This window comes from Aotus nancymaae, unplaced genomic scaffold (genome assembly GCF_030222135.1).
Source record: "Aotus nancymaae isolate 86718 unplaced genomic scaffold, 86718_ANA_hifiasm-v0.15.2.pri h1tg000067l, whole genome shotgun sequence".
Lineage (NCBI taxonomy): Eukaryota > Metazoa > Chordata > Mammalia > Primates > Aotidae > Aotus > Aotus nancymaae.
This window is the reverse complement of record NW_026988482.1, coordinates 37876693-37904397: the sequence shown is the minus strand read 5'-3', so window position 1 is coordinate 37904397 and position 27705 is coordinate 37876693. Positions and strand designations below refer to the sequence as shown.

The 27705-nt window shown below is 38.7% G+C and overlaps 1 protein-coding gene across 2 annotated transcripts in view; it reads right to left on the bottom strand.

Moving 5' to 3' along the window:
- The window catches only part of SYNPR (synaptoporin), a 343166-nt gene that overhangs the window by 177314 nt on the left and 138147 nt on the right, over positions 1-27705 (bottom strand). Inside the window, exon 1 of one of the 2 annotated variants that reach the window (XM_021674934.2) lies at positions 2773-3186. The exons of the other annotated variant lie outside the window; for it this stretch is intronic. Coding sequence (XP_021530609.1) covers positions 2773-2796 — 24 coding nt within the window. The 5' untranslated portion in view covers positions 2797-3186. Of the gene's footprint in view, positions 1-2772; positions 3187-27705 lie in introns of those variants that run through there. 2 annotated transcript variants of the gene reach the window in all.

Below are 27705 nucleotides of genomic sequence, written 5' to 3'. Positions count from 1 at the left end.
GCCATAGGAAAAAAAAATCATGGTGGGAGGAGTAAAGGGAAGGTGAGAATTTTGTAAAGCTCTCCACAAATAATTCAGTTGGAATTGCTTTTTATATTTTGCACCAATGACAGATCAGCTACTTTGAGATACTGATATTTCTAAGGTATTGTAGCATCTTTGTTTTGATTTTATGTCCAAAAGATTGAAGGTCAAAGAATTGATTTACTTTGATGAATTAAAAAAATCTACCTTGATTTAGCCAGGGCTGCATACATTTTACCCTAGGCAGGCTCACTTTAGTCACACTCACATCTTTGTATCTTCTCAAATTGAGTGGAAATAAAGCACATTTTCTTCAGTTTCAAAGACATAATTAGCGTGGGGTCATGAAGACATAGTCTGAGAAGAAGGAGAATACCTTGTATCAGAATGGGGAAAAATAGGATGTTTAACTGTAGGTCCCTGAAAGCCATTTCGGTCTAGGTGTTTGTTGTAGATTGTACCGATGACAGATGGGAGGAAGGAAGAGCAGGACTCTGGAATGAGCCTGCCTGGTTCCAAGGCACATCTCCATGACTGTGTTTCCTCAAGTAAGTTACACACTTGTCCTATGTCTCTATTTTCTCATCTGTAAAATGGGGAGGTAATGTTATGGGTCTCACAGAGAGCTTGTCAAGATTAAAGGAGAAAAGTGAAATGCTTAGCACAGTGCCAGGCATATAGGATGCACTTACTAAATGGAAAGGACTCTTGCATTCTTCATTACGCTAAAAAGAATAGAGGAGCTCACTGTGAAAATTTAAAAATCCCGTTATTGTTTTCCCCAAAATGACACAGGTCTTTAATCCTTGGGAGAGATTACAACAGATTATCTAGTTATGACATTATGGACCTTTCAGAAGTGATACTTGTAAAAACTGTGCACATTGGCTCTAACTTAAACTAAGGACCCTGATCTTTTAAAGATATAGATGCCCTGTTGTTCTTTCTGTGCGGGCCTGAGTATGCTTGGAGCCCTAACACTTTTGTAAACTAGCAGACTGGAGGAAAAGGCATAACTTTCACATGCAGAATGCATGCTGCCGCCTCAAATTTCATTAATTTATATTATTGAATAGCTTCAGATGATGATAAGCTCTGTCTATGCAAATGACTTTATATACAACCTGTTACAGCCATGAAAGGAGAATGATTATATAAAATATTAAGGGATGTTGAAGGATTTGATGTGTGTGTGTTGGGGAAGGGAAGAGGTGATGTTCCATGCTGGTGAGTTTACTTAGCAGTAATTGGCAACAGCCCAAGGATAAAAGTTTTGTTTTTTTTTTTCAACAAATTATCTGCTAAGATACCCTTGACTCCAGCTAGGGTTTATGTTGTCTAAGGCTGATGTTAGGCACATGCTTATTGGGACCAGTAACAAGGCAATATAATAACTTGAGTGGGTTCGGGGGATTAGTCTATTTTTGAGGCTGAGTTAGAGTGATCAAAATTCAGTCTATATGTCAAAACGAGTAGCTTCATTAGAGTGTACGCAGGGTGTGTGAGTCATGGCACTTCCAAAAGGGAGTATATATGAAGGTTAGTGCACTCCCAGACAGGCATTCTGAGTTGCCTTAAGACTACCTCAAAATCTGAAAAATTGCTATTTTGAAAAAAATGTATGCCTACAAGCCCTAGGCCTGCATGATATTTCCAACTTGACTCTTGAAATTTCTGAAAAATGTATATTCAGACCTCTCTTGCTTCACATGCCACGGTGCCTTTAACTTTCATCACAAATCTATTCTCTAGCTCATTTTACCATGAAAAAGACTGAAGATTTGTTGATTGTGTAACAAAAAGAGAAGATTAAAGCATCAGTTTGTTTCCATTAAAGCAATTATTTAATCATGTTCTCATCCCTGTCTAGAATAATTATATTAAAAGACTTCCCCAGACTTCTGAATTAGCAACAAAGAATTCAGACCATCTTTTACTGTCTGAACAAAAAGAACGCAGTTAACCAGGTAATGCATTTAAAAATCATTTCTAGTAATGGTGACTGGACATTTTGCAGTAGTTGAATTTCATAACAGCAACTTTTCTCCTGATTAGTTTCACATATAGAAACAGAGGAGCCCGGACTGGGCATCCGACAGATGGTGGCAGAAATACACAGTGCAAAGAAAGACGAAAGAGAAGCAACAGCCACTTGTGATTACAGCTTTTCATGGCATGCTAGGACTTCATTTAATGATCTAAATACTTTTTCTAAATTCAGGTCTTTTAAAAGTGCATGCATCCAATCATAGGAGAAATTCATTCATTCTACATACTGGGATAAGACCTTATAAAACTAGCACCTTTCAACCCAAAATATAATATTTTATAGCTGCATATGGAGTTTAAGTAATTCTCACCCTGACACTGACGAAGAAACTTTAATTAACATGGTAAGCAGGTTGCAGAACAATGAATGCACTTAGGATATTAAACACTCCAAGAGGGGGGTAGGGTAGAATGACATTACATTTTTATAAAGCAAATATAAGTTTGCTTAAATAGTTTAAAGAAACCCAGCACATACTTAAGCAGCTAAGGTAAGCATTTCACCATCAACACAGCCTCTTTGGTTTAAACATACAAATTAGAAGGAAGCAAAGTCAAGAAAAAGAGATATTATCACTAAAGATTTCAAAAATGATATTTGGAAAGAAAAGTGTAGAATCCAAATGTGCCTGTGGAGACACATACATGCACACACATATCCCCACAGCCAGCTGTAAATCAAGAGAGCTATAAACTTACCGGAGCAAATATCACCATACACATTTACAAAAGAATTGATAATCCAACTTCCCTCTCCTGAAAGAAAATAGAGGTTGTCTCATACTAAAAATAAAGCTTCTCTGTCCACAGCACCAGCCACTTGTCCCTCTTTTTATGAAGCAAAGGAGGAGAAGAAGAAAATCAATGCAGAGGGAAAGTGAGATGTTATACCAATCAGATAGCAGCTTCAGCCTCATTTGCAGAGAGATGGCAAAACGGTCATATTATTAGACGGTGACAACCCACAGCTGAGTACAGGAACCTGATACTCCCCTCTGGTGAATGCTGCCTGCTTGGTGGGGAGGTGGCTGCCACCATGGTGAGCTCCCACACTTGGCTCTTGGCTCACAACTGGAAGTGCAGAACTGCTTTGCACTAGCAGGCTGCACACCAACGGAGGCACTATCTCCCCTTTACTCTGCCAGCCCCCTCCTCCTGCAAAAAACAAATGAGGAGATTTTTTAAAAGCCAGGATTTTGTGCTTAAAAACAAATGAGATTTTTTAAAAGCCAGGATTTTGTGTGTTAGGGGTATGGGGAAAAGTGGTGGTTTTATAAAATCTTATGAATAGATTTGCATAGATTAAGTAAACATTGATCTGTTTGTTAAAAAAATTGACTTCATTTTTATGTAAATGCATGGCTGTTATGCATAATCCCCATTTGGGAAATTCATACACTGCCCATAAATAATCATTAAGGTGATGTACTGGAAAACAGGCTTTTCTGGCTCTGGCAGCTGTAGAAGGGACAGACTACAACTCGTCACAGGAGTGTTACTTAAAGCCATCTCCTGCAAAATCTCAAAATTAAAATGGTTTCAGAGGCTTCAGTGCGATCTGGATCTGCTTTTTTCTGCAAATAAACCTCTGAAGGAAGTTGAGCTCAACTACTTCGAAGGGCCGAAATCATGGCACCCTGAGGCAGTGTGTATTGGGGGCGTTTGTAGCAAACTCCTGGAGAGGCTGCCACAGGTGACATGTTCTCCTCACACTGGCATCCTGAGGACAATCTCTCCCCAAGGTAGATACCACAGCACAGGGAGAGGAAACCTGTCTACCTCTCCCTCCCGCCCCCTACTTCAGGTCCCCCCTCAGTGCAGGAATGTTGTTAGGTTGGCTGAGATGTCTCTGCTTTATCTTTTGTACAGCTGGTGATGATTAAACTGAAATGCACATAGGCTGGCCACATTTTTTATAGATATTAATTTGTTGTTAATTTGGTATCTGTCTGAAGTCTTTTTTGAGGTTCTTCTCTGTCTCTCTCTCTCTTTCCTTACTATTTCTGTCTCTTTGTACTTCTCTCTCCCCTTCTTTCTCTCTCTCATGAATGCACACACACACACACACACACACACAAACACACACACTATCACTACCATAACATAGCCACTACCATCATCTCTCTCTTACTCCCTTTCTTCCTTTTCTTATACACACAGTAACAATTTGGTGGGTAGGGGGAGGTTGGGGAATCAAACAAACCAACCAAAAAAACCATAATGAGGAGTCAGGCAACTTGGGTTCTAGTTCTGGTCCCCCGCTTACTAGTCATGTGACCTGGGTCTGAGCCTTAGTTTGCCCTCTGTAAAATGGCCACACTAATGCCTCATAGAGCTGTGAGTGGGAAGAACTGAACAATGGGCAAGGCAGTGCTTTCACCTACACTACACACCTGCAAACTGGGCTCAGAGTCCAGCTCCCTTTCTCCACTGTCTCCTTTGATCGGCTTGTTTCCCGACACCTGCGCTTTCGGGGTGCTTACCAACTCTTCAAACTGTATATGCCTTGTGACCCCTTTGAAATTCTCGTAGGAACCTTTTCCTCCCTACTCCCCTGTGGCCACTCCTCACCTGCTTATTGACAAATCACTGCACTTCAAAGAGAGAAGTTACTAAGGGGAGCAAATTAAGCAAGTGAACACATCTGAAGCAGGGGAAAAATAAATTCTTAGAATCACCAGGCATTTAAGTGAGCACTCAGCAAACATTTACAGAATAAATAAATGAGGGACTGACTGAAAGAATAGTGTCCCTGTGCTGAAGGCCACAGTTCCTCCAGGTGGCTGATAAGGGGCAAATTTAAAGTAGGATTGAAGAGGTGGCTGATAAGGAGCAGTTCGAATATGATTGAAGAGGTGGCAGTTTCCAGCAATGCACCTGTGGGGTAGAACCATACTTAATTGTTTCTTCAGGGAAGCCAGTGAGATATTAAGAGCCCCATTGCAAGTAAAAGAAAAAAAGTTCTGTCTTCTACAGAATAATAGCGAACATTTCGTGAATATTTACTCTGTGCCAGGTACTATTCTAAGTGGGTGTTTTTGGTATATCATCTTATTTAAGCCTTACAAAACTACAAGTTACAATTTTTATTCAGGGTATAGGTGAAAAAACCACCACCCAAAGACTGAAGTAACTTAAAGTATACAGTCAATACCTAGTAAAGCTAAGATTTGAGCCTAATTGTATGCCATTGTCTAAGCTGTTAACCACTCTGCTTTGGATGCCACATGATGGTGCTTATAGTTTTATTTATTCAGTGTACAGGGGATGACAAATACACATTTGGATGCATGGACCCTGCAGTAACTTCTTAGCGGTCCCTATTATGCAGATTTGCACCAGAGATTGGAACCTGCTGGTGTAGAAGAGGGTCTACTAAGCCCATGAGATCCAAGCTCAGGCCCTACTGGGTTCTGTATGGACTTTGGCACACTATTTAACACTTGGGAAGATAGGAGGTGTGAGGCTTAGTCTTGGGTTTGGTAGCGATTTGCTTTGTGACCCTGGGCATGTCCCGAAATTTGTCTGCATCTCTGTTTTTCCATGTTTAAAATGAAGGATTTCTAATGAATTATCTCTAAAGGGCTTTCTGGGTCAACTTTTACTAGATAAGGTTTGAAGGCTAATAGGCAGATTCTAATCTGCTGGTTGGGTTAGCTCTGCCTGCTTCATATTTTTTCCAGACAGAGCATTAACATTCTCTAAGTCTCCCCTGCAGCCACCCTTCGGTCATCTCTTTTGTGGACCACGGCAACAGGCTCACTCTAGGTCACCCTGCTTTCACTCTTCCCCCTAGAAATCTCTCTATTACCCATGTTGAGCCATTTGAAGCATAAATTCGATTATACAACAAATCTGAGAAAAATACTTCAATAGTTGTCCAATAGGCTTACGGTAAGTAAAACCCAAACCCTTTCCCATGCCTTTAAAAAGTCATGCAATCTATGTCTCATCTTTTTGTTTTATTTAATTCCAACCCTCGCCTTCCCTACTCTCCAGCCACATCCACCTTCTATGCCTTTGCACTAGTTAGTCCTTCTGCCTGGAACATTCATTCTTTCCTCAGATTTTTCCTGCCCTCTCTTCCTTTGTCACTCAATTGTTAGTTCTACTTTCTGTTCCTTAGAGGATCTTTGTTCCCCAACCACCTAACTTAAAAACATCTTTCACTTTCTCCAGTCACTCCTTTTTTTTTTATTTTTACACTTTTATTGCCTGATACTTTCTTATTTGTTCATTTATTATTGACTATCTCCATTTACTAAGACGTCCACAAAAGCAGGAAACCTGATTGTTTTGCTTAATATCATATCCTTGGTATTTCAGAGAGTAGCTAACGCATAGGAGGTGTTCAATAAATATTTGGTGGATAAATCATGAATGATGAAATAAATGAATCAACATGAGAACAATTTAGGTTTGAGATGGTTGTAAAGAAACCTAATTTTTTCAAAGGAGTTTAGCCTTGAAAAGCAGAACAGATGAACAAGGGCAATTGGTTCATTCATAACAGCAGATACAGATTATTTTTAACCTCTTCATTCAAAGAAAGTTCTGAAAGAGTTGCAAATTTCAGCATCATATTGATTTAATTGGGAACTATGTCAAAGATGGTGGAAAGCTCCTTTTGTAAACCATATTGATCAGTTTTTTTTTTTTAGAAGCTTGGGTTCTCAGGGTTTCGTTCACCTAGGCCCACATAGAGCAGTTGATTTTTGGATACTTGCCCATGTATTTGTCATTAGAGAAATAATCTTGTCAGCTAGCCACTTAGACTGCCCTAACCTTCCAATTTATCAGACAGCACAGACAGTCGGCTACCACTCTGTATCACAGAATTGGAATTGACAAAAATAAAGCAAAATGCCATTATTTGATGGTTCTTGTTTGAAAAATGATATTCACATTGTTGCTACCGCCTTTAAAATAACATTTATCCATTATTAGATTATTAAAAATAGAACTACAATGTTTTCCAAGTCAAGTATTAATGGAGAAGGTTAAGTAGATTAAAATAATCTGTGATTCTCTGAAAACTTCATTAGCAATGCTAATTTCTAATATGGTCAGAGCTTCAACTGTGATCTTTCAGTTGAGCAATGGCCTTCAGATAACTTCAAAAGAAATTTTTTTCTCTGAATGGAAAAGCTTCTCTCCCCTTTGGGTGGACACACCTTCTGGTAAATTCAACAATTCCTTTCCCTTATAGCTTCCATTTCTAAACATCTGGCCTCTCAAAAGGGGTCCTTTCAGGCCTGCCTGCTGGCCAGTGGGAGGCCTAGCTTTGTAAGCATTTAGCAAACACTGAGAGGAAAATTCCAGAGCCAGAAGATTTCTTCATGGCAGTGGGAGAAAGGAGGTAATCAAAGATAAGGCTACTTTGGTCATACTAATAAATGACCAAGAGAGTTAGTCAAGCCTCTTCCATTTGGCTTCAGAAACAATTTCAGTGCTTTCAAGCTATAGCAGTGAGAGCACTTACATTCAATTCACTTATGGAACAACCTTGAAATCTTTAATGGTGCCTTCCTTTCTCTGACTGAGCACAGCTCCTAGCATGGGTAAAATGCAATTTATTCTGATGTAAGCAGGTATATAGAGTCAGGGCAGAACTTTCTAGGCCTCTTATCTTTTATTTTCATTATAAGAGAAAGTTGTTTTCTCCAACACCGTATCTATTTTTTTCAAATACTGAGATAAAATAATATTAATATCACTTGAACATGAACATTTATTTAGCTTTCCTCATAGGGTTCAAGTCTGTCTGGAAGAATTCTACACTGAAGCTGGGAGGTGCCATGGCTCAGGCCTGCAGTCCTGGAGCATAAAGGGGCAAGGCTGGGAGTTCGAGACCAGCCTGGGGAACACAGCAAGCACTCATCTATATAACAGTAAAACATAATTGTATTTTTAAAATTCTACACTGAAGCTGAAATACAGGGAAAAGTTTGTGGATACAAGAAAAGTTAAGGAAGACAGTGGAACAAGATTGAGAAAAATTAGGGTATTTGGGTGGAAACGTAGCCATGCTTGGGAGATAAAAGGAGAGAAAAATGGTAGTTAAAATAGCAGGTAAAAAAAATGTTCAAGGCATATTTTCTGAAGACCATGAGTCTAAGCTCTTCAAGGACACAATAACGTACTTATCTCTGCATCCTCAGCCCAAAGCAAAGTGCCCAGCACAGAGTGGCCAAGCAATGATTGTTTGCTGAATGAGGGATAAATTGAATTATTTGAGAGATGGAATATATATGGTTAAGCATGCTCCCCTTTAGGCAGACATTGTGCTGGAGAGCCTTTGTTTGTTCCTCTAGAGCCACTTTCCTGCCTACTTTGTGTTCCAGCAGGCTGAACTAATGGACCCCATCAATGAGCTCCCTTTCTCTGAGGCATCCTAATGGGAGGTGCTAGCAATAAGTACTGCCAGGAAATTAGAGGGTGAGAGGAGACTGAGGTCAGGGTATTTATTCCCTTAGTCCCTCCTGATGGGTCTTTAAGTTGGCTATGTTCCTCTAGCAAAGGCCACAGGTGCTATGAAGTGACCTTCTCCACCCATACAACTTCTCTTTCTATTCTTTTCTTTCTTTTTTTTCTTTTCTCTTTCTCTGTCTCTTTCTTCCTTCCCTTTTTTTACTTAAACTCTGTTCACCTCTTTTCAATTTGCCCCTTCAAAAAACTACCCTCAGTCACTCTGAGTGTGCCAGCTATTTCCTGCCTGAAGCCTGACTAACATAAACAGGTGGATTCTAGTTCCAGCTCTATTACTACTTACGTGGTCTTGTCACTTGCCCTAATCGATAAAATTGGGTGCTTGTAAACTAATGCATACAAGCTGTTAAGTGCATACCAAGCATTTAATATCTAACAGTAGTAAGGATGAGAGTGATACCCTTTGCCAGCTTATTTGTTTGAAAAAGATGATACACATGCTCTTTCATTTTGTCACTAGAGGAAAGAGCTGTCCATGTTTTAGAAAGAAAAGGGGTCAGGGATGGTGGCTCATGCCTGTAATCCCAGCACTCTGGGATGTGAGGCAGGCTGAATACTTGAGGTCAGGAGTTTGAGATCAGCCTGGCTAACACAGTGAAGCCCCGTCTCTACTAAAAATATAGAAACTAGCTGGGTGTAGTGGTGGGTGCCTGTAATCCCAACTACTCAGGAGGATAAGGCAGGAGAATCGCTTGAAGCCAGGAGGCAGAAGTTGCAGTGAGCTGAGATAGTGCCACTGCACTTCAGCCTAGGTGACAGAGCAAGACTCGGTCTCAAAAAAGAAAAAAGAAAGAAAAAAAAAGGAAAGGAACGCCCATACCCTGTTGAGAAAGATTTAAGTCTTTCACCGTTGAAATACTAGGGCGTATGGAAATGACATTGAGACACATGGCTTGAAGCAAAGAAAGATTTGTTGAAAATGGTTTTGACTACTGGCATTTCTGAGTATTCAGAGTACACTGGTCACTCCACTCAGCCTATCAATTAGGTCCATGAAGAGTTGCTTCTTTTTGATGCTTGCTGGAGGGCTATCCATGGATTCCTGGATGTCCATCGATAGGCCCTGGATCTCAGGCAGTAATTACAGATCTATTAAGTGCTGATTAACCCCTCTGCTTTTATTTCTGTCCTAATGAAATATTTCAAGCCAATGGAGGGACTGAGTTCCTTTAGAAACTCCCTTAATATCCCGAAAAGACTCTGACCCAGGAGACAAAGCGACTCAGGTTTTACATATCACAGCTAAAACCCAACTGGGGGCTCATGTCCTCAATAGAAAACAACAATTCTCAAATCCATGAGAACTTTGTTAATCTTCTAAAGTAAAAGGGCAACCATCCATTTGCCTAAAATTTTCAGTTCTGCAATTGTTTATGGCATGTGTGTTATATGCCAGGCACATGCTAAACTCTGTGGATACAGTAGTGAAAAAGGTAAACATGGTCCCTGCTGAAAGGAACTTAGAATCTTTCTGAGTTACTGTGCAAGCCAGGAACCTACAGGCCTGGTATATAAATAATGCTCAATACACATTGTTATATGATTGAATACATAATGCTGAATTACTATGACATATTTCTTAATTACAAAGTAAGTAGATGAACATATTGGCCTAGGCTTTCAATGTTCAAAATGTAAAATAGAACCATCAAATATTTTGATGTCATTTGTGTATATGCGAGAATACAGATAGTACATTCAAATAACCAAATCATCTCAGCTTACAATGCAATTATAGGCATAATCTTTTTTTTTTTTATCTCTAACACTTATTGAAAGTTTTGTACCTTAACAAAATGCAATCTAATAATAGATTATAATTTGTTCCCAAGATCGAAGTTATGTTATTGGTATGTATATATTTATATAATGTATTATTTTTTTTTTGAAAGAAAAAAAAGAATGAAGAGGAGGAAAAAGGAAGAGAAAGAGAGAGAGAGAATGGGAGTATTGCTTTATTGCCTAGGCTAGAATGCAATTTAGGAATGAGTTTTGAAAACCTCTTTTATACCGATAATTATCCTTGATGATGTAGTCAGGAAGAAATAAGAGAAGAAAATAACAAACAAACAGCCAACCAATATTTCATTTAAACCTATGAAATGCTATGCGATTACTGAGGAGTGATTTACTTCCAATTATGTAGTCACTTTCGGAATAGGTGTGAGGTGGTAATGTATGTTTTGTGTATTTGAAGTGGAGAGTTCTATAAATGTTTATTAAGTTTACTTGTTCCGGGTCTGAGTTCAAGTCCTGAATGTCCTTGTTAATTTTCTGTCTCGTTGATCTATAGAATCGTTAGCTCTTCTTGTTACATTAATCCTTTTGCCATTATGTAATGTCCTTCTTTGCCTCTTTTGATCTTTGTTGCTTTAAAGTCTACTTTATCAGAGGCGAGAATTGCATCTCCTGCTTTTTGTTTATTTGTTTATTTTTACTCTCTGTTTGGTTGGTAAATCTTCCTCCTCTTTGTTTTGAGTCTTTGTGTATTGTTGCATGTAAGATGAGTCTGGATGCAGCATACCGCTGGGTTTTGGCTTTTTATCCAGTTAGAATATATATAAGTTTAATACTGGTATTTGATGCTAGCTGGCTGTTTTGCCCATTAGTTGATGTAAATTTTTCATTGTGTTAATGTCCTTGCTTTTTGATATATTTTTGGAAAGGCTGATATTGGTTGTCCTTTATATGTATAATCCTTCTTTCAGAAGCTCTTGTAAAGTAGGCCTGGTGGTGGTGAAGTGTCTAAGTACTTGTTTGTTCGCAAAAGATTGAATTTTTCCTTCGCTCATAAAGCTTAGTTTGGCTGGATAGGAAATTCTGGGTTGAAAGTTCTTTTCTTTAAGGATGTTAAATATTGGTCCCCACTCTTTTCTAGCTTGTAGGGTTTCTGCTGAGAGATCTGCTGTAAGTCTGATAGGTTTCCCTTTATGGGTAACCTGACCTTTCTCTCTGGCTGCCCTTAGTATTTTCTCCTTCATTCCAACCCTAATAAATCTGGCGATTATGTGCCTTGGGGTTGGTCTTCTTGAAGAATATCTTTGTGGTGTTCTCTGTATTACCTGGAGTTGAATATTACCCTGCCTTGCTAGGTTGGGAAAGTTTTCCTGAATGATATCCTGAAGAGTATTTTCCAACTTGGATTCATTCTCTTCATTACATTCAGGTACACCTATCAAACGTAAATTAGGTCTTTTCACATAGTCCTATATTTCCTGGAGGCTTTGCTCATTCCTTTTTATCCTTTTTTCTCCAATCTTGTCTTCTCGTTTCATTTCACTGAGCTGATCCTCGACTTCTGATATCCTCTCTTCTGCTTGATCAATTCGACTGTTTAAACTGGTGCATACTTCGCGAAGTTCTCGTGTTGTGTTTTTCAGCTCCATCAATTCACTTATGTTCCTCTCTAAATTGTCCATTCTCGTTAGCATTTCGTCAAACCTTTTTTCAAGGTTCTTAGTTTCTTTGCATTGGGTTAGAAGAAGTTCTTTTAATTCACCGAAGTTTCTTATCACACACATTTTGAAACCTGCTTCTGTTACTGGAACACACTCGTTCTCCATTAAGCCTTGTTCCGTTACTGATGAGGAACTGCGATCCCCTGTAGAGGGAGAGGCACTCTGATTTTGAGTATTCTCTGCCTTTTTAGGCTGCTTTCTTCCCTTCATTATATATTTATCCCTCTGTCGTCTTTGTAATTACCGACTTTCTAACTAGGTCTCTGAGCAGACGTCCAACTTGTTGATTCCCAGTGCCGAAATCTGAGCAATCCACTGCGCCGGCCAAAACAGCAGTGTTAAGATTGATGGTGCTTTTCTGCCCGGGAATCTCCGGACTCTGCACCAAGAACTGCCGCTCTAAGGCGCCAGCTAAACCGCCGCACCGGCCACAAGAGTCGCCCTGGTAAACCGTGGGGCTCCTCCGCTGGGAATCTCTTGGTCCGTGAGCAACAAATATTTGTCTGAAAGTGTGGCGTCCTCTCGTTCTCTGCGCTTTCGCTGGGAGCTAGGTGCCCGAGCTGCTAGTGATCAGCCATCTTGGATCTCTCTATCGCATAATCTTTAATAGCTTTTAAACTGAATGCCAGGAAATCCATAGAGATGCTCCAGGGCCCACTATGGAGATGGGAGGGTATGCTAGGGGCAGCCAAAGGAACCAGGGTTCCACATCCCTTCTCTTCTTCAACCAGCCCATTCCACTGTTTTCTCTATACCTCAGGTTTCTGAACATGATTGCATTTGAACAGAACATTTTAGATCTTAATGAAAAACTGTGGAGAACCAGTGATGTAATGTAGAAATTTGGCAATTATGATTTCCTATCATGGAACTTTCTGATTCCAATAATGATGCTAATATTTATTTCTGGGTATTAGCCTAAGCACTGTTCATGCATTATGTTATCTGATTATCATTCAACCCTATCTACTAGAATCTATTGTTATCATCATTTTACAAATGAGGATGATAAGGTTTAGTGCAATTCAGTAAGTTAGCCTAGATAGTATTTGAACAAAGGCTTGAACCTAGGTTGTCTGTTTCCAAAGCCCAGGTTATAAATCTCCACATGACCCAGTCTTGCTAATGTGTGCATGTTTAGCATATACAATGTGGGCAGGTGGGCATTTCCTCTCTGACAGTTGTTTAGAGCTTAAAACAATGTTGTATTTCAGTTGCATAATTTCTGGTAATTGCATCTACTCTTCTGGTACAGGGGATTAAAAATGGTCCCATCATAAACTGCTGCACAGTAGAGTCACTCTTCCTGCAGTCTTGTATAGCACACAATATTACATTGTTCATAGTAGGAACTAAATAAGTCTTATTATTAAAGAAGAGACAATAAATGACTTTTCTTAGGCTTATTTTCATAATTCTCATCAAAAATAGCAGAGATATATCTGTTTTCCTTCTATTATTTTTTATAGCAGGGACAGCTCTATCAGCAAATTGATGGCTTAGGAGTTTGGCTGTTCCTAACACACATTTCTTAAAGCCTGGTGTGGAAACAGAAGATGAATAGTTGTTGCTATGATTAAGGATGAAGACTTTATAACAGAAAGAATCCCTGAGGTCCAGTTTTTATAAGAATCTTGTTAGTACTGTAATAAGAGTGAAAGAAGAAAAACATGGAAACAATTTTCAGTAATCTTGCCCAGTACACTGAGAAATGAATAGTAAATTCGATCAAGGGTACGTGACTTTTTCACTGATCATTTCCCCATGGAGGAAGGGTGTCATAGCCAACTGCGTGTATTGATGAGACTCTCTTAGTCTTTCCAAACTTCCATTTATTCGCCTGTAAAATGGGAATAACAATGCTGAGTTATATAAATAATATGCAGCTGAGGCTGATGGAAATTACAACGACGCAAGTGAAACGTATTCGCTCTGCTGAGGCTACAGGCAAGACAGATTTCAGAATCAAACACTTACAAAATGGCTTTCTGGTTTTTCTTTCCATCTCAAAAAACTGAGTTAAACACTGCCCCGCCGCCACTCCCCCCCACCCATTAAACCAATATGCCTCCAGAACCTAGACCAAATTACAGCTCTTAACAAAATAAGATGTATATAGGAAAGAGACGAAAAGTCTGTTTCTCCACATGTAGTTTATGAAATGTAGAGTGTATAACATTGAAGTGTTTTCATGGAGCTCCGAAGAGTCTAGTCATGAGCTGCTTGATTAGGATTTCATCTGAAAGCATTCTCCCCACTCTGCTCCCAGCTCCTGCCCCACCCCAGTCTTAGGGATGTGTGTGGTGACCATGCCCCGCAGCAAAGGAATGGAGTTGGTCTAAAGGGATCTGGGGCATTATTTTAATTGGAGTGCTTACGAAATATTTGTAAAAACCTCTCTCTTTTGATGAGTATGTCTTATGCCAGAGGTGTTTCTGCATCCCTGTTGTATGAGGGTAATCCATTTAGCCGGCAAAATTTCTACAATTTTATTAACCACAAAATCCCTCCTATCTGGGCGAGGCTTCTTATATTTCTAATTTATGTCTTCCCAAACCCTCAGATTCAGGGCTACAAGGGAAGGTGCTACAGCCTGGTATCTCATGGGGCAGTGGTGAAGCCACCATGAAGCAGCTCATGTGAAAGTACTCTGAGAAGTGAAACGTGCAGTACTGAGTACAGTTATTCTTAGCTTCTGTGTCCAGTGTTCCCCTCCATAATATAAGACAAAACTATCTTTCCTTCAATAGTTGATTATGTATTACTGCAGGCCTGTTTAGAACAGTCCAAAATGCCATGTGAACTGTTCCTTCTCACACAGAGAAACACCAGTTTTCTTTCTTCAGCTGTGCCTCTATTTTTAAAATAGAATGTCTTACCAATGTCTTCCTTAAAATGTTAGTTCCTTCTTATACCATCCCCAAGTCTTGAAATGATACAAATTAAGAGAGTCAGTCTGAAGAACAGGACAGTCTGATATTTCCAGAATGTCACTTATCTCAACTCTAGGAGCAACACTTTTCCTCTCATTTCGCTGAAAGTGTGGAGACAAAAACTCCCTGTGAGGGGCTGTAACACTACTTGTTCTGACATTAGTTATAATACAACGAAAGTCAGCCTTAGTCTCTGTCCAGAAAACACTTCCACCCTTTCTGTTATACCACACAATCCTCTGTGATACGTATGCTAGGGACCAAAGCCACATAGCAATGTGGTTCTCAGACTTGTTTGCCCATCAGAATCACCCAGGCAGCTCATTAAAAACCATGGATTATCGGTTCCAAACCCACACCTCCTGAATCAGAAGCCAGGAGGGTAGAGTATTTAGAAATCTGGAATTAGCAACTTCCCCAGTTCCCTTTTCCCAAAAGGAACTTGACAGGGAATCTTTGTACAGCACATGAAGCCAATGATTGCATGAAATAATCATCAAGAAGGCCACTATAACTTGTCATACAAGGTGAGTTCCATGTTCAACACAAGCTCTGAATAGGAAGGGGAGTCCCATCAAAGGTGAGAGAAGCTGGCTGCAGACATCAGTTGTATGACGTGGAAACATGATCAGTGAGGCCTCGGGCCCATCTCTCCTTTTCCCACCTCTTTCTTGTCTGGGTCTGCCTCTTTCAGGGAGCATGCTGCCACACACCAAAACAAGAGGAGGGGCTAATCTAAAAGCAATGACAATGTTGAAATGTATGTGCCAGGCCCTTTTCTAAGCAATTCATAGGAATTAACTTATTTAATTTTCCTAAAGACACAACTAAATTTAAAAAAAAATCAAAGTTCAAAAGCACATGGAAATACTCCTCGACCATTTCTTAGAATCAGCTTGGATGCTGCTGTCTTACCTCAAACCATCCCTAATCTTTTCCATGTCAGTTCACCAACACTGCTGCCCTGTGTACCACCAGGAGGCTTAAGAAATGCTGTCTTGGGGTTTCCCCTCCCCAAGAATTCCTCCTGAGAGACAAGGACATAAATACAAGTAGTTTATTTGGGAGATGATTCCAGAAAATAGAGTGGGGAATTGAGACAGGGAAATGAAGGGAGCTGATAAAGAATGCATTCATGAGCAGGTGCCTGTGGTAGGCAGCTGGGGCTACCTCACTGGGGTGCTCTGGAAGACAGCGTGTAAATGCTTCAGAGGTATTATAGCAGGTGTAGGAAGCTGGTGCATTTATTCTCCAACTCCCTTCTCTTATTGGCTCCTGCAAACATCAAATTCCCTGCATTGCTGGCCTATCCCTCTTCACAGCCTGAAGCCCTCAGGAAGACAGAACTGGCCTACAGAGGGAATGCTGAAGGCGTGTGTGGCGAGTGCTGCAGGTTTGGGTGTGTGGCCTTAACGGTGCCTGCTGCAGTGCATACAGGTGCTTTGGAAAGGTCTAAGTCACAAACAGGGAAGAAAAAAAAGAAAGGAGGGAAGCTATGACTTTTTTAATGAGGGCTCCAAGGAAAGATTATGTTGGTTCTGGCTGTACTTCTTAGTGATTTTCTTTCCTTTTGCTTGTTGGTTTTGTTTTTAATGGGCTTGAGGATTTGTGTAACAGTTCATGCTTTTCTTTGCAGCCATGTGCTTTCAAGCCTCTGCCCTTCGTTTATGCTGTTCTCTACATACAGAACGTTTTGTTTCTCTCTTCGGCCAACAATGACTCTATTTTTCCTTCAAAAGACCAGACAAATTACCACTTCCATCCTTTTTAGTTTTTTCTCATGTATAACCCTTGTTTCATTCTGTGTCATAGTTAGCCATCTTCATGTTTGGCTCTTCTCTTAACTCAGTATTTTGCAAGAGAGACGTGATAAACAAATACCCATTGAATGAATGGACAGACCTAATCTAAATAATGAGATTTCAAGCTTCTTATTAGTTCTACTTGATTTAACTTCAAATCCGGGGAACAAGATTTTGGAAGAAAGATTTCATTCCCCCTTGCACATTTTCAAAATTCTGTAAGGTCATTCAATGCTATTGATTTCTAGTGTTTTCTTCTCTGTCCTTCATTATCAGGGTAAATTCCACATCACTATTAGATTTAAATGAGAGCTCAAATATGTCTTATTAGTGAGGTGGCACCAGTGAATGAGCTAACATTATTAAACACAGATAAAGAAATAGAGAAGTATTATTGGTTCTGCTGCCCTGGGAACAACAGCATCACGAATCATCTTCTAGTTTTAGAAGCAAATGTCCATATCTCCCTCTGCTGAAAGGCCACTTTCCCTATGGGGGATTTGTGATTAGGTTTGTGAACTCCTACTCATCCTTCAAAACCCAGCTCAGTTATCATCCCCTCTGTGAAGAGGAAAAGAGGAAAGAAGCTGACATTCATGGAACACTTACTCTCCCAGCTACCATGTGTGGCACTTTACTTGCGTCATTTTATTTTATAAATAAGCTTCAAAGCTGGGTCTCTCAGATAGCACAGTGTTGTATTTTCTGTTAGTTTAGATTGCCTTCCACATCTTCTATGTAATAAACTTATTTGAGTACATATGGGCTGACTCTGTGTCTTAATAAATCCTCAGCAAAATATCTGTTAGTTGGATATTATCAAGCACATTTTGCAGGGATGCAAAGGTCTAGGAGGTGCTTTTCTTCCTCCGTCTTCTGTCCTTCCACAGTGGGTGATCTGTCTCAGTTATACTATTTGTCTTAAGACTTCATAATTATGTACATTTATTTCTGTCTTCCAAACAAGAACACAATTTCCGTGAGGATAAGGTTGTGTGTATGTGTGTATGTGTGTGTATTCTCAGTGTAGGGGTGAATGAATGAAACTGTGGAATGAACAAACTCACTTGAACCCTAAAATAAAATATAAAGATGTTAATGCTTTGAAAAAGTCTTTATTTCAAAAACTGACCTTTGACAAAATAAGGTTATGGAATATTTAATGTCCTAAGTACAATTAGCCCACATTGGATGCATTTTATGTATTCACTCAGGTCATGCATATCTGTACCTCCCTCACATCTGGCAACGTGCCAAAGCTTCAGATTCCCAACAACCTGGCTCTTGTCTATGTTTAGATAGAGGCAAGAACCAAGAAAAAAAAATCAAAGGAAATGTCACCAAACCTTCCATACACTAATGGCCACGTACCTTGCTCAGATGAGAGGCTCCCTGGTCCTTACCCAGAGCCTAATTCCTCTTTCTTGACAAATACTCCTAATAAGGTTATTTTTTCTAAGTTGACAGCATGTTAGAAGAAGCCAAGTAAAACAGAACAAACTGTCAGAAGAAGGCACACTTAGAGCCCCATGGGAACAAGAGAGAGCACAAAAACAATGAAGGGGCACAAGAAGAACTTGAAAGCATGGCATTCTCAGAATATTTTATGTAAGGGCAAAGAAACCCTGCTCCGCTCCACAGGTTCTGAGGTTGTCACTGCATACTGGCAAAGAACAATGTTGTCAAAAAACTGTTAAAATGTTTTCCATCAACTCTATTTTAAAACACAAGAATGTGAACAAGTTATACATTTAACTAATAATTTCTATTTAAAACAGTTACAATCTTTTTTAGAACAACCTAAAAGTTTGGTTCTTAAATGACAAAACTTTGACTATCAGAAATCATGTCTATTAAGGAAGAATTGTTCCTTAGGGGTTCTAAAGATTGCTAAAGTGCTGCAGCTCTGGAATGGTACCAGTCCTGGTGACATGCAGAGTGAGCAGAAGTGCTAAGAACAATTGGGTTTCTCGCAGCGAAATTCCACTTGAGACCCACAGCCATGGGCTATATTTTGGAGACCTATCTAACTTTAGTAATTTGAGGCTCTTTCCATTGTTACCCACCTACATGAACTACAGAGAAGAAGGCTATATTGGTTTATAATATGCAAATTATTGATACGACCCTTTCAGCATAGTGACTAATGTAGTTGTTGATCTTACACTTGCTATGGCTCCGCTCTTTTTTACTCTCAATCATTGTTACATCAATAGGATTATAACCACCTATGTGACATAATAAAGATACAAAGAAAAAAGAAAAATGTTTCACAGCCCTAACTTGTGAACACATCAGTTCTCTGCATTTTCCATATGCCCTCCAGTTCTTATTCATGTGTTTAGCATACTGATTGAACAAAATGACCCTATTATTCCTTTTCCTGTGTCCACATTCATTCTATGTGACTTTGTGGCCTTCCTTACACAAGAAATACAGTTGGTTTTCTCACTCCTTGAATCTGGAGTCACCTCATCTCTTTCTGTGGCCAATAGAATATGGTAGAAGTGAAATTGTGCACATTCTGAGCCTTGGTCTCAAGGTGCCTTGCAGTCCCCACTCTGTTGGAACTTTTCCAAGCCATACTGTGAATAAGCCTGGGCTAGCCTGCTGGGTGACACTGAAGAGACACATGATCTAGTCATCCCGTTGCTCCAGCCAATAGACAGCTGACCACTAGACATGTCAGCGAGGCCGTCCTAGCCTAGACCAGTCAGTATCTGGCTGACCCAAATGCTGACACCCAAACAGCCTCAGCTCATCAGCAGAACCACTTGTTTTCCCTTAGACAACTGAGCAATAATAAATGCCTATGTTTTAAGCATTGAGTTTTATATAGTTTATTATACAGCAATAATTGATAAAACATGCATGCATACAATTGACCTAGTCATATTCATATTGTAAATCATGCTTCTAATAGCTATTCCGTGATTCATATAGTGAACATACAATAACTTATTTTAATATTTCCCCAATTTGGGGATATTTAAGTAGTCTACAGTTACTAAACTGAGGCAATAATGTGATGTAAACAGCACATGTTATTGATCTTCTAACAATGATTTCAAATCCTGAATTTTCTGATGATGAATTCTGTGGCTTTGGCCAACTTAACCTCAATAAATCTGCTTTTTTAAATCTGTGAAATGGAAATGATGATTCTCTGAGATTTCATTTTTAATACTCAAGATGATGTATAATGACAATCTAGTGTCTGAACACAGTGTAGTTAATCAATAAATGGAAGATGTCATGTAAACAGTGCTGCAATTTGTTTAATTCCCAATTATGAAAGTGTTGGTTCAAATGTAAGGACAAAAAAAAGATAAGGAAATTAAATGAGCAGACAGATAATGCATTTTAAAAAACTAGTGCTTAGAGGTAATTACTGACTTATTCAGCTTCCATTTCTGGAGGTGGGAGGCATATCATCATTCCACCAGAGTATACTTGACTTGGACCTTGGAAATCAGAAATCATCACTCTGGTGGTTATTAAACAAGAGGGTGTGGTGAGAACTCAGAGCGCTGTACGAGAAAGAGCTAACGAACTTGTTTAATGTGCAGATTTTCAAGCCACACATCCAGAGATTCTGAACCAGTAGGTCTGGGTTTGAGTCCAAGAATCTCTGTATGCTCTGAGCTTCCCCCCAGGGGGTTAATCAGAATCTACCAGCTGGTGAACAATTGTCTTATTTCCACCCTCTCCTCAGTTGTGGAGAGAGATCAAAGGCCAAGAAGGGTTAAACAAGAAGCTTCCATCTCCTCAGAGACAATCAATGGCTGAGCTGGGGCGAGAGAGCCCAGTCCTTTGCATTTCTGAGCAGTGGTTCCACATGGCTTACATGAGCTATCCTGAGTTCATCAAAGGACAGAAATCTGCCAAGACCCTTGTTCTAAGTATGTACTTTTCTTCCCAAGGCCAGTCTCTCTCTCATCCTAGTTGATACATACTTTATACACTGGGGAAATGATTAATGTGAACACATTATTTATTCTTTACTGAGAACTTGTCCTTTGAGCTGTAACCAACTAACTGACTTTCAGACAAGTTGAAATATGCCAAGAAATGGTTTGTCTTGTCTATCAATATACAGCTCAGTGTTAGCTTTCAAAAAAAAAAAAAAAAGCAGTAAATAAAATCAAGGTAACAGACTCTTTTACATTTTATTGTCTCCTTGGGGCTTTGTAATACGTTTTTTTTTTTAAAAGATAAAGAACTTGCCACTTTATATAACTCATCCTTTCAAGCAAGTAGCTTGAGACCTGTTTGTCTTCCAAGTTTGAATTTTAAGAGGACGCTTTTGTCATGGCATTTAATACTCACGATAACTCCATGAGTAAGTGTTATTTTTATCCCTATTGTACATATCTGAATACTGAGGTTCAGAGAGATTAAGTAACCTGCTAAGGTCATACAGATAGAGGGATGAAGCCTGAATGTGAACCCAGGCAGGCTGATCCCAGAGCCTAAGAATTCAATAAAAATAGTCCCTGCCAAGAACTTGGAAGTGTGCTTATAATGAGAGCTCAAAAATGGTACCTTAATATTGTTATTGGAGAAGAGCACCTTGAAGCTCTTCTCCAATGAGGAGTTCTCTCCTGGGACTGTAAACCACCTTCATGTCATTGTTTACCTTTAATCATTTGTAGCATGTATACCCATAATAACAAATTAACCTATACCACCCCCATCTCTTTTCAGTCTTTTTAAATAATGTCTCTTCTTGTCTGAAAAACACAGAAATGTATACAGAATAAAGTTTACTGAATACCACCAATCAGTTGACTAAGCTTTGGGTGGAGAGTTTATCCTTCTAGTGCTTTCTCTTTGCACATGAATATTTGCCCATTTCCCTCCAAAATGTGGATTACTCTATAAATAGGGTTTAATCCTGCTTTTCCTCCCTGATGTTTATATCACGAGCATTTTTCCATCTCATGCACTACTCTGTGAAAACAGGATTTTCGTGATGGCAAAATATTTCATTTTAAAGATAAACTGGAGAGTGGTAAGGGCAGCAGGAAGACTGCCCTGTCTTCTCCCCACTAACAGGATGGATCTAATGTGATTGGGATTGGGCATGTATGCTAGGATGACAGATTATTGTGCTAAAAAAATCTGCACACAAACGTAATTTTCTTCCTTAGTTTTGTTGAGGAAAGATCACTGCCTTAGTACTAAGCTTTTCCTTTGTGTCCTCCCCTCTCATTGAATAGAGTGGTGTAATCATGATATTTTGGTTTGAACTTATGAAGAGTGGTAAGGAAAATTCTCCTAAGAATAAAGAGAATAAAGTCCAGTACAACTTACTAATAGCTCCCCTCCCTCCAAAGTGCCCCATATTGTCAAAGGGATTGTTGATATTGTGTACATTTTGGTGGGTGCTAACAGAGTGATTGCAAACCTAAGCTTATTGATTTTTTTTAATGAGCAAGGTTTAAAGATACCATGGTTTTCTTACCTAATAATCAAAACAAACACATTTGATGTAATAATGCAATAATTACAATAAAATGAAAATAATAATTGTTATTGAGCCTTTACTATGTGCTAAGTGCTTTATGCATTCTTATTTAATTTCTCAATCATTCTATAAGGTAGGGATTGTTCTCATTTTGCAAAAGAGGAAATGGAAGCTGAAGTAGTTCCAAGGCTGGTCAAAGGTATTATGGGCATGGGTGGAGGAGCCAGGCTTTCAATACAGACTGGCCCACCTTCAAAATAGTGTTTTCCTACATGATACCCCACCAAGCTATTTTATTTGAACTATAGGTGATTTTTTTTTTAAAAAGAAGCTTTTTATTTTAAAATAGTTTAAGATTTACAGAAAAGTTGCAAGAATATAATAGAGTTTCCATATACCTTGCACCCAGCTTCCTTTACTTTTGACATTACAGGGTATATTTGTCACAACTAATGAACTAACATTGATATGTCATTAGCAACTAAAGCTCATAATTCATTCTGAGTTTCTTAGTTTTTAACCTAGTGTCCTTTTTCTGTTTTAGAATCTTGCTCAAGATACCACATTATATTTTTTAATTACATCTCCTTAGACTGTGAATTTCTCAGATTTTCCTTGTTTTTGATGACCTTGACATTTTGAAGAGAACTGGTAAAGTATTTTATAGAATGTCTCTCACTTTAGATTCTTCTGATGTTGGTGTCATAGTTAGACAAGGGTTATTTATAGGTGATAATTTAAAAACAAAATAAGGTGAAACTTTATGTAACTGCCAAACCAGCCAAAACTAGCCTACTCTGTTGGTAACAGAATGTTGCATTAGCTTACGGGCATAACAAAGCTAAGACTGCAAGTCATGCAGCCCAGGCATGTGCAACAGAAACAGCTTTGACTTCTGACAACACCCGGAACCAGTGATTCCTCCTCATGGAACCAAGAAGATGGAACATGACCAGAACCTGCTGGAACATGACCACTGGAACTCTTTCAAAGCAAGGGGTCTGTTGGCCAGGAAGATCTGGGACTAAAATCTGCATCAACATGCCTTACTGTAAAGTTGGAGGTCAAATTTGAAGACCTCTAACTGGACCTTGCCAAGCCAACATTTGTAAATCCTTTCCCCTGTCATCTAACCCCTTAATACTTGCCCCAGACCCCAAATGTGGGAGACCTGATTTCAGCCCGTCTCCTATCTCCTTGCTGGCCAGCCTAGTAACAAAGCCTTTCTTTTCTCAAAAGCTGCCACCATCGAATTAGCTTCTATGTGTGTTGGGCAGGGAGTCCATTTGCTGTATAACAGTCACTCAGCACCCACCACCAGAATGAACAAACACTTAAGTTTTCCATATTTGCCTCTGAATCTTTTAAATGAAAAAACAGGTGATGAAACTGAGCTCCCTTTTAGGTCTCCCTTTTAGTTTTATTCCCTTTTCTCCCAAAGTCATGAATTTGTATTTTTTCTCATCTATGTTTTTATGTCCATGTGTTACATATATTTGTCAATAAATAGCATGCAGCAATATTTTGTACTTTTAGTCCACAGATGTTATCAAAATGAACAATCGTTCTGCAAAGTGTTTTTCTAGACATTCGATTTTTAAGATCTGTTGATAGATACAGATCCATTTATTTTTTAACTCCTGAATAGTGTTTTCTTTTCTGAATATGTCATGTTTGTCCATTTGTCTAATGATGGACATTTGTTTTCAATTTTTGTTATTGCAACAATATACAATGAGTATCCTTGTATTTATTCTTGGTGGAAATGGGTTTCTCTGCAATACCTATATAGCAGTGAAATTCTGGGGATTAAAAATACAGCCATACTCATCTTTTTCTCTAGGTATGACCAAAACCCTCTGTAGTTTACACACTCTTGCTCTCCAGCATTGTATGTGTTTCCATTATGTCCCCTCATTGCTTATACTTGGTACTTTAGACTTTCAATATTTTGCCAGTCTGATGGGTGAAAAATGTTTTTATATAATTTATGACTTTATAAGGCATAAGTGATGTACAATAAACTGCACATATTTAAAGGGTACAATTTGATGAATTTTGAGAAATCCATGAAACCAACAACACAATTGAGATATTGAATATTTCCATCACCTCTAAAAGTTTCCTTGTGCCTCTTTGCAATTTATCTCTTTCTAAATTCTTTTTTTTTTTTTCACTCAATGCACTGTAGACGTTGATCATCTTGTTCTTAAAATAGTAATTTTTTTTCATGTGTCTACATGATGGAACAATGAAAAAGGAAAAGCAATTGACATTTCCATTGTATTAGGGAAAAAGTCCTATTTTAAAAAGAAGGGAGAAAATATTGCAATATAGAAAGTAGTTAAGAACACTGATAAAGTAAGACTGATTTATTTACATCTTTCCCTTAACTTCTAAAACTGGGTGTGGTAAACGGAAGATGGCCTCAAATTTCCCGCCCCTTGGTGTACAAACCCTGTGCAATCTCCTCTCCTGAATGTGAATGGAACCTGTAAAAGTAATGGTACAACACTCACTGATTAGCCTATATTATGTAGCAAAGAGGAAGAGTTCTTGCAGTACCTAATTAACATCCCTAGTCAGTTGACTTTAAGTTAATCAAAAGAGAGGCTATCCCAGATGGGCCTGATCTAATATATGAACTCTTTAAAGAGGTTCTAAAAGTCAGAAACAGAAGCCACAAAGATTTGAAAAGCAGGCAAGCTTTCCTGGTAGCCTGAAAGAACCAAACTGCCATGTATGAAGAGGGTGCTGTGGCAGAGAAGGGCAAGGGCCTGTAGGAGTTTGGGGCCTCAATCCTCTAGCTGCAAAGAACTGAATTCTGCCAACCACCACAGAGCTTGCAAAAAGATCTAAACCTCAGATAAGATTGCAGCCTTGATGACAGTCTGAGCAGAGGGCCTGGGTAACTCCTTTCCCATGGAAGCTAGGAGAAAATAAATGTGTGTTGTTTTAAGTCTCTAAGCTCAAGGTAATTTAACTTGCAACAATTGGAAATAAATACACAAGTCAACAACTGATGTGTTTTCTTTTACTATAGATTAGTTGGAATTTTCTAGATTTTTTAAACAAATGAAATTGTATGTATATTTAGTCTGGATTTTCTCAATCAGCATAATGATTTTTGAGATTCATCCATCTTATTTTTTATCAGAGCTTAGTTTTTTAATTCAGTGTATTGATATACTATATTTTGTCTATATATTTATCTGTTTATTAACAGTTGGTGATTTCCAATTTTTTGGCTATTACAAATAAAATTGCAAGTCTTTGTGTGGACATATATTTTTATTTCTCTTATTTTAATTTGATATTTACTGATTATTAGTAAAGTTAATATTTTTTTTCATATTGTGTTAGCTACCTGAGCATCCTCCCCTGTGAATTGCCTCTTAAGGGCACAGTAACTCAGGCCTGTAATCCCAGCACTTTTGGAGGCCGAGATGGGAGAATCACTTGAGCCCAGGAGTTTGAGACCATTCCTGGGCAACACAGGGAGACCACATCTCTACAAGAAAATTTAAAAATTAGCTGGGCTTGGTAATGTGTGCCTGTAGTTCCAGCTAGTTGGGAGGCTGAGGTGGAAAGATTGCTTAAGCCTGGGAGGTTGAGGCTGCAGTGAGCCATGATCACACCACTGCATTCCAGCCTGGGAGACAGCAAGAGCCTGACTTAAATAATTAATTAATTAATTTAAAAGTTGCTTCTTAGTATCTTCTGCCCATTTTTCTATTTGTATTTTTTCTCACTGATTTATAAGTTCTTTAAACATTCTGAATACAATTTGTTTGCCCATTATAAATGTTGCAAGTATCTTTTCCCGGTTGACTATTGTCTTTGTTTGATATCCTTTGTCATATAAAATTTTAAATTTTAATAAAGTCTAACTTAATCTTTAAACAAAGTTTGCTTTTATTACTCGTTTTAAGGAATTCCTCCTAGATCTGAAATTACAAAGATATTTTCTATTTTTAAAGTATAGATTCCGAATTTTGTTTTCCACATTTAGGTCTTTAATTTTTTGGAGTTTTTTGTATAGAGGAAGGTAGGAATACAATTTTTTTTCTATAAAGAAAGATAATTTCTCAAGTCTCCATATCAAGTAGTTCATCATTTCTCCACTGATTTGCAGTTTCAGATATAGCAATTTCCATATATGCGTATATCTATTTTCCAGCTTTTTGTTCTGATGCACTGGTGTGTTTGATTACTAGTATACCAATACCATGCTGTTTTAATTATAATATCCTTGCTATAGGCCTCGTGTATAACATTTCCCTCTCTTCAGTCTTCTCTTCCAGAATTATCTTGGCCTTTCCTGTATTTTACACCTTAGATTAAGTTGAAAATGAATCTACCAGGATACCTGAAATATTTGGTACATTTTTAATTAAAATGTCATTGGGGGAAAATTTGCATCTTTCCAATATTGAATCTTCTCATCCACGAGCATGTTATATCTTGCCATTTTTATCTTCTTTTTCAATTCGTTAATAACATTTTACATATTTTTCCCAGAAAGATTTCACACTTCCTTTGTTAGATTTACTCCTAGGTAGATATGGTCTGAACATTTTATACAAACCATCATAGCTATTTCCCTATGAAAGTTATAAAGTGAAAAATTTAGAATCTTCACCAAATAGACTACTTTCAACAAAGAGAATAAATCTAGTCCTAGTATTGCTTATGAACTGATGTCTAAAATGATATGTTCTCTGTTCTGTGTTAAGAAAGAAGAGCCCTTTTTGATCTTTCACATGAGAGCCTCACATGCCTTTCCTGGAAAATCACCTTCTGCAGTCTGTGCTTAAGATATCAATAGTCTCTAACTTCTCTGACCCACTTCGTGGGGGCAACTGGTACCCTGCTCCTGATCATATTTCAATTGAGAAATGCAGGGGACTATGGTTGCTAGATTTTTCAGTTTTTCAAGAAAAGCTGGCAATCCAGATTTTTATATAAAATCTTATTTTTAAATATTAGCAATTAAAAAAAAAAACACTTTATATTATGTGGAACAAACTAAGCAAGCCTGAGGCCTGACAGGACATGGGGACTGCCTGTATTCAACCTTTGGGGTAGCTCTGTCACCAGCAACTTCCAGTTCAGCTTCTCTCCCTTAGACCACACTCCATTGCCCAAGAGGGGCATGCTTTTCAACTCTAAGTATTTGGTATCACAGAGTGTGAGATATAAGGAATATTACAGTTTGTCTGGTCCTAGTTCAGTTTTTGAAGATTATAGCAGTTTTGAGGCAGGGGGCAGGGAAGCAACTAGTCAAGCTTCACACAGTGACCTAAACGCAAGGCCAGGCCTAGAACTCAGGAGGGCTGAGTCTACATCCAGGGGGTTTGCCATCACTTACACTGCCTGATTATTTGCAAAGCCTTCAAGGGACAGACTGTGACCCTTCCCATGATGTCTCAAATAAATAAGAGTTTGACATGTGAGACACTATTAAGATACCATTCTGT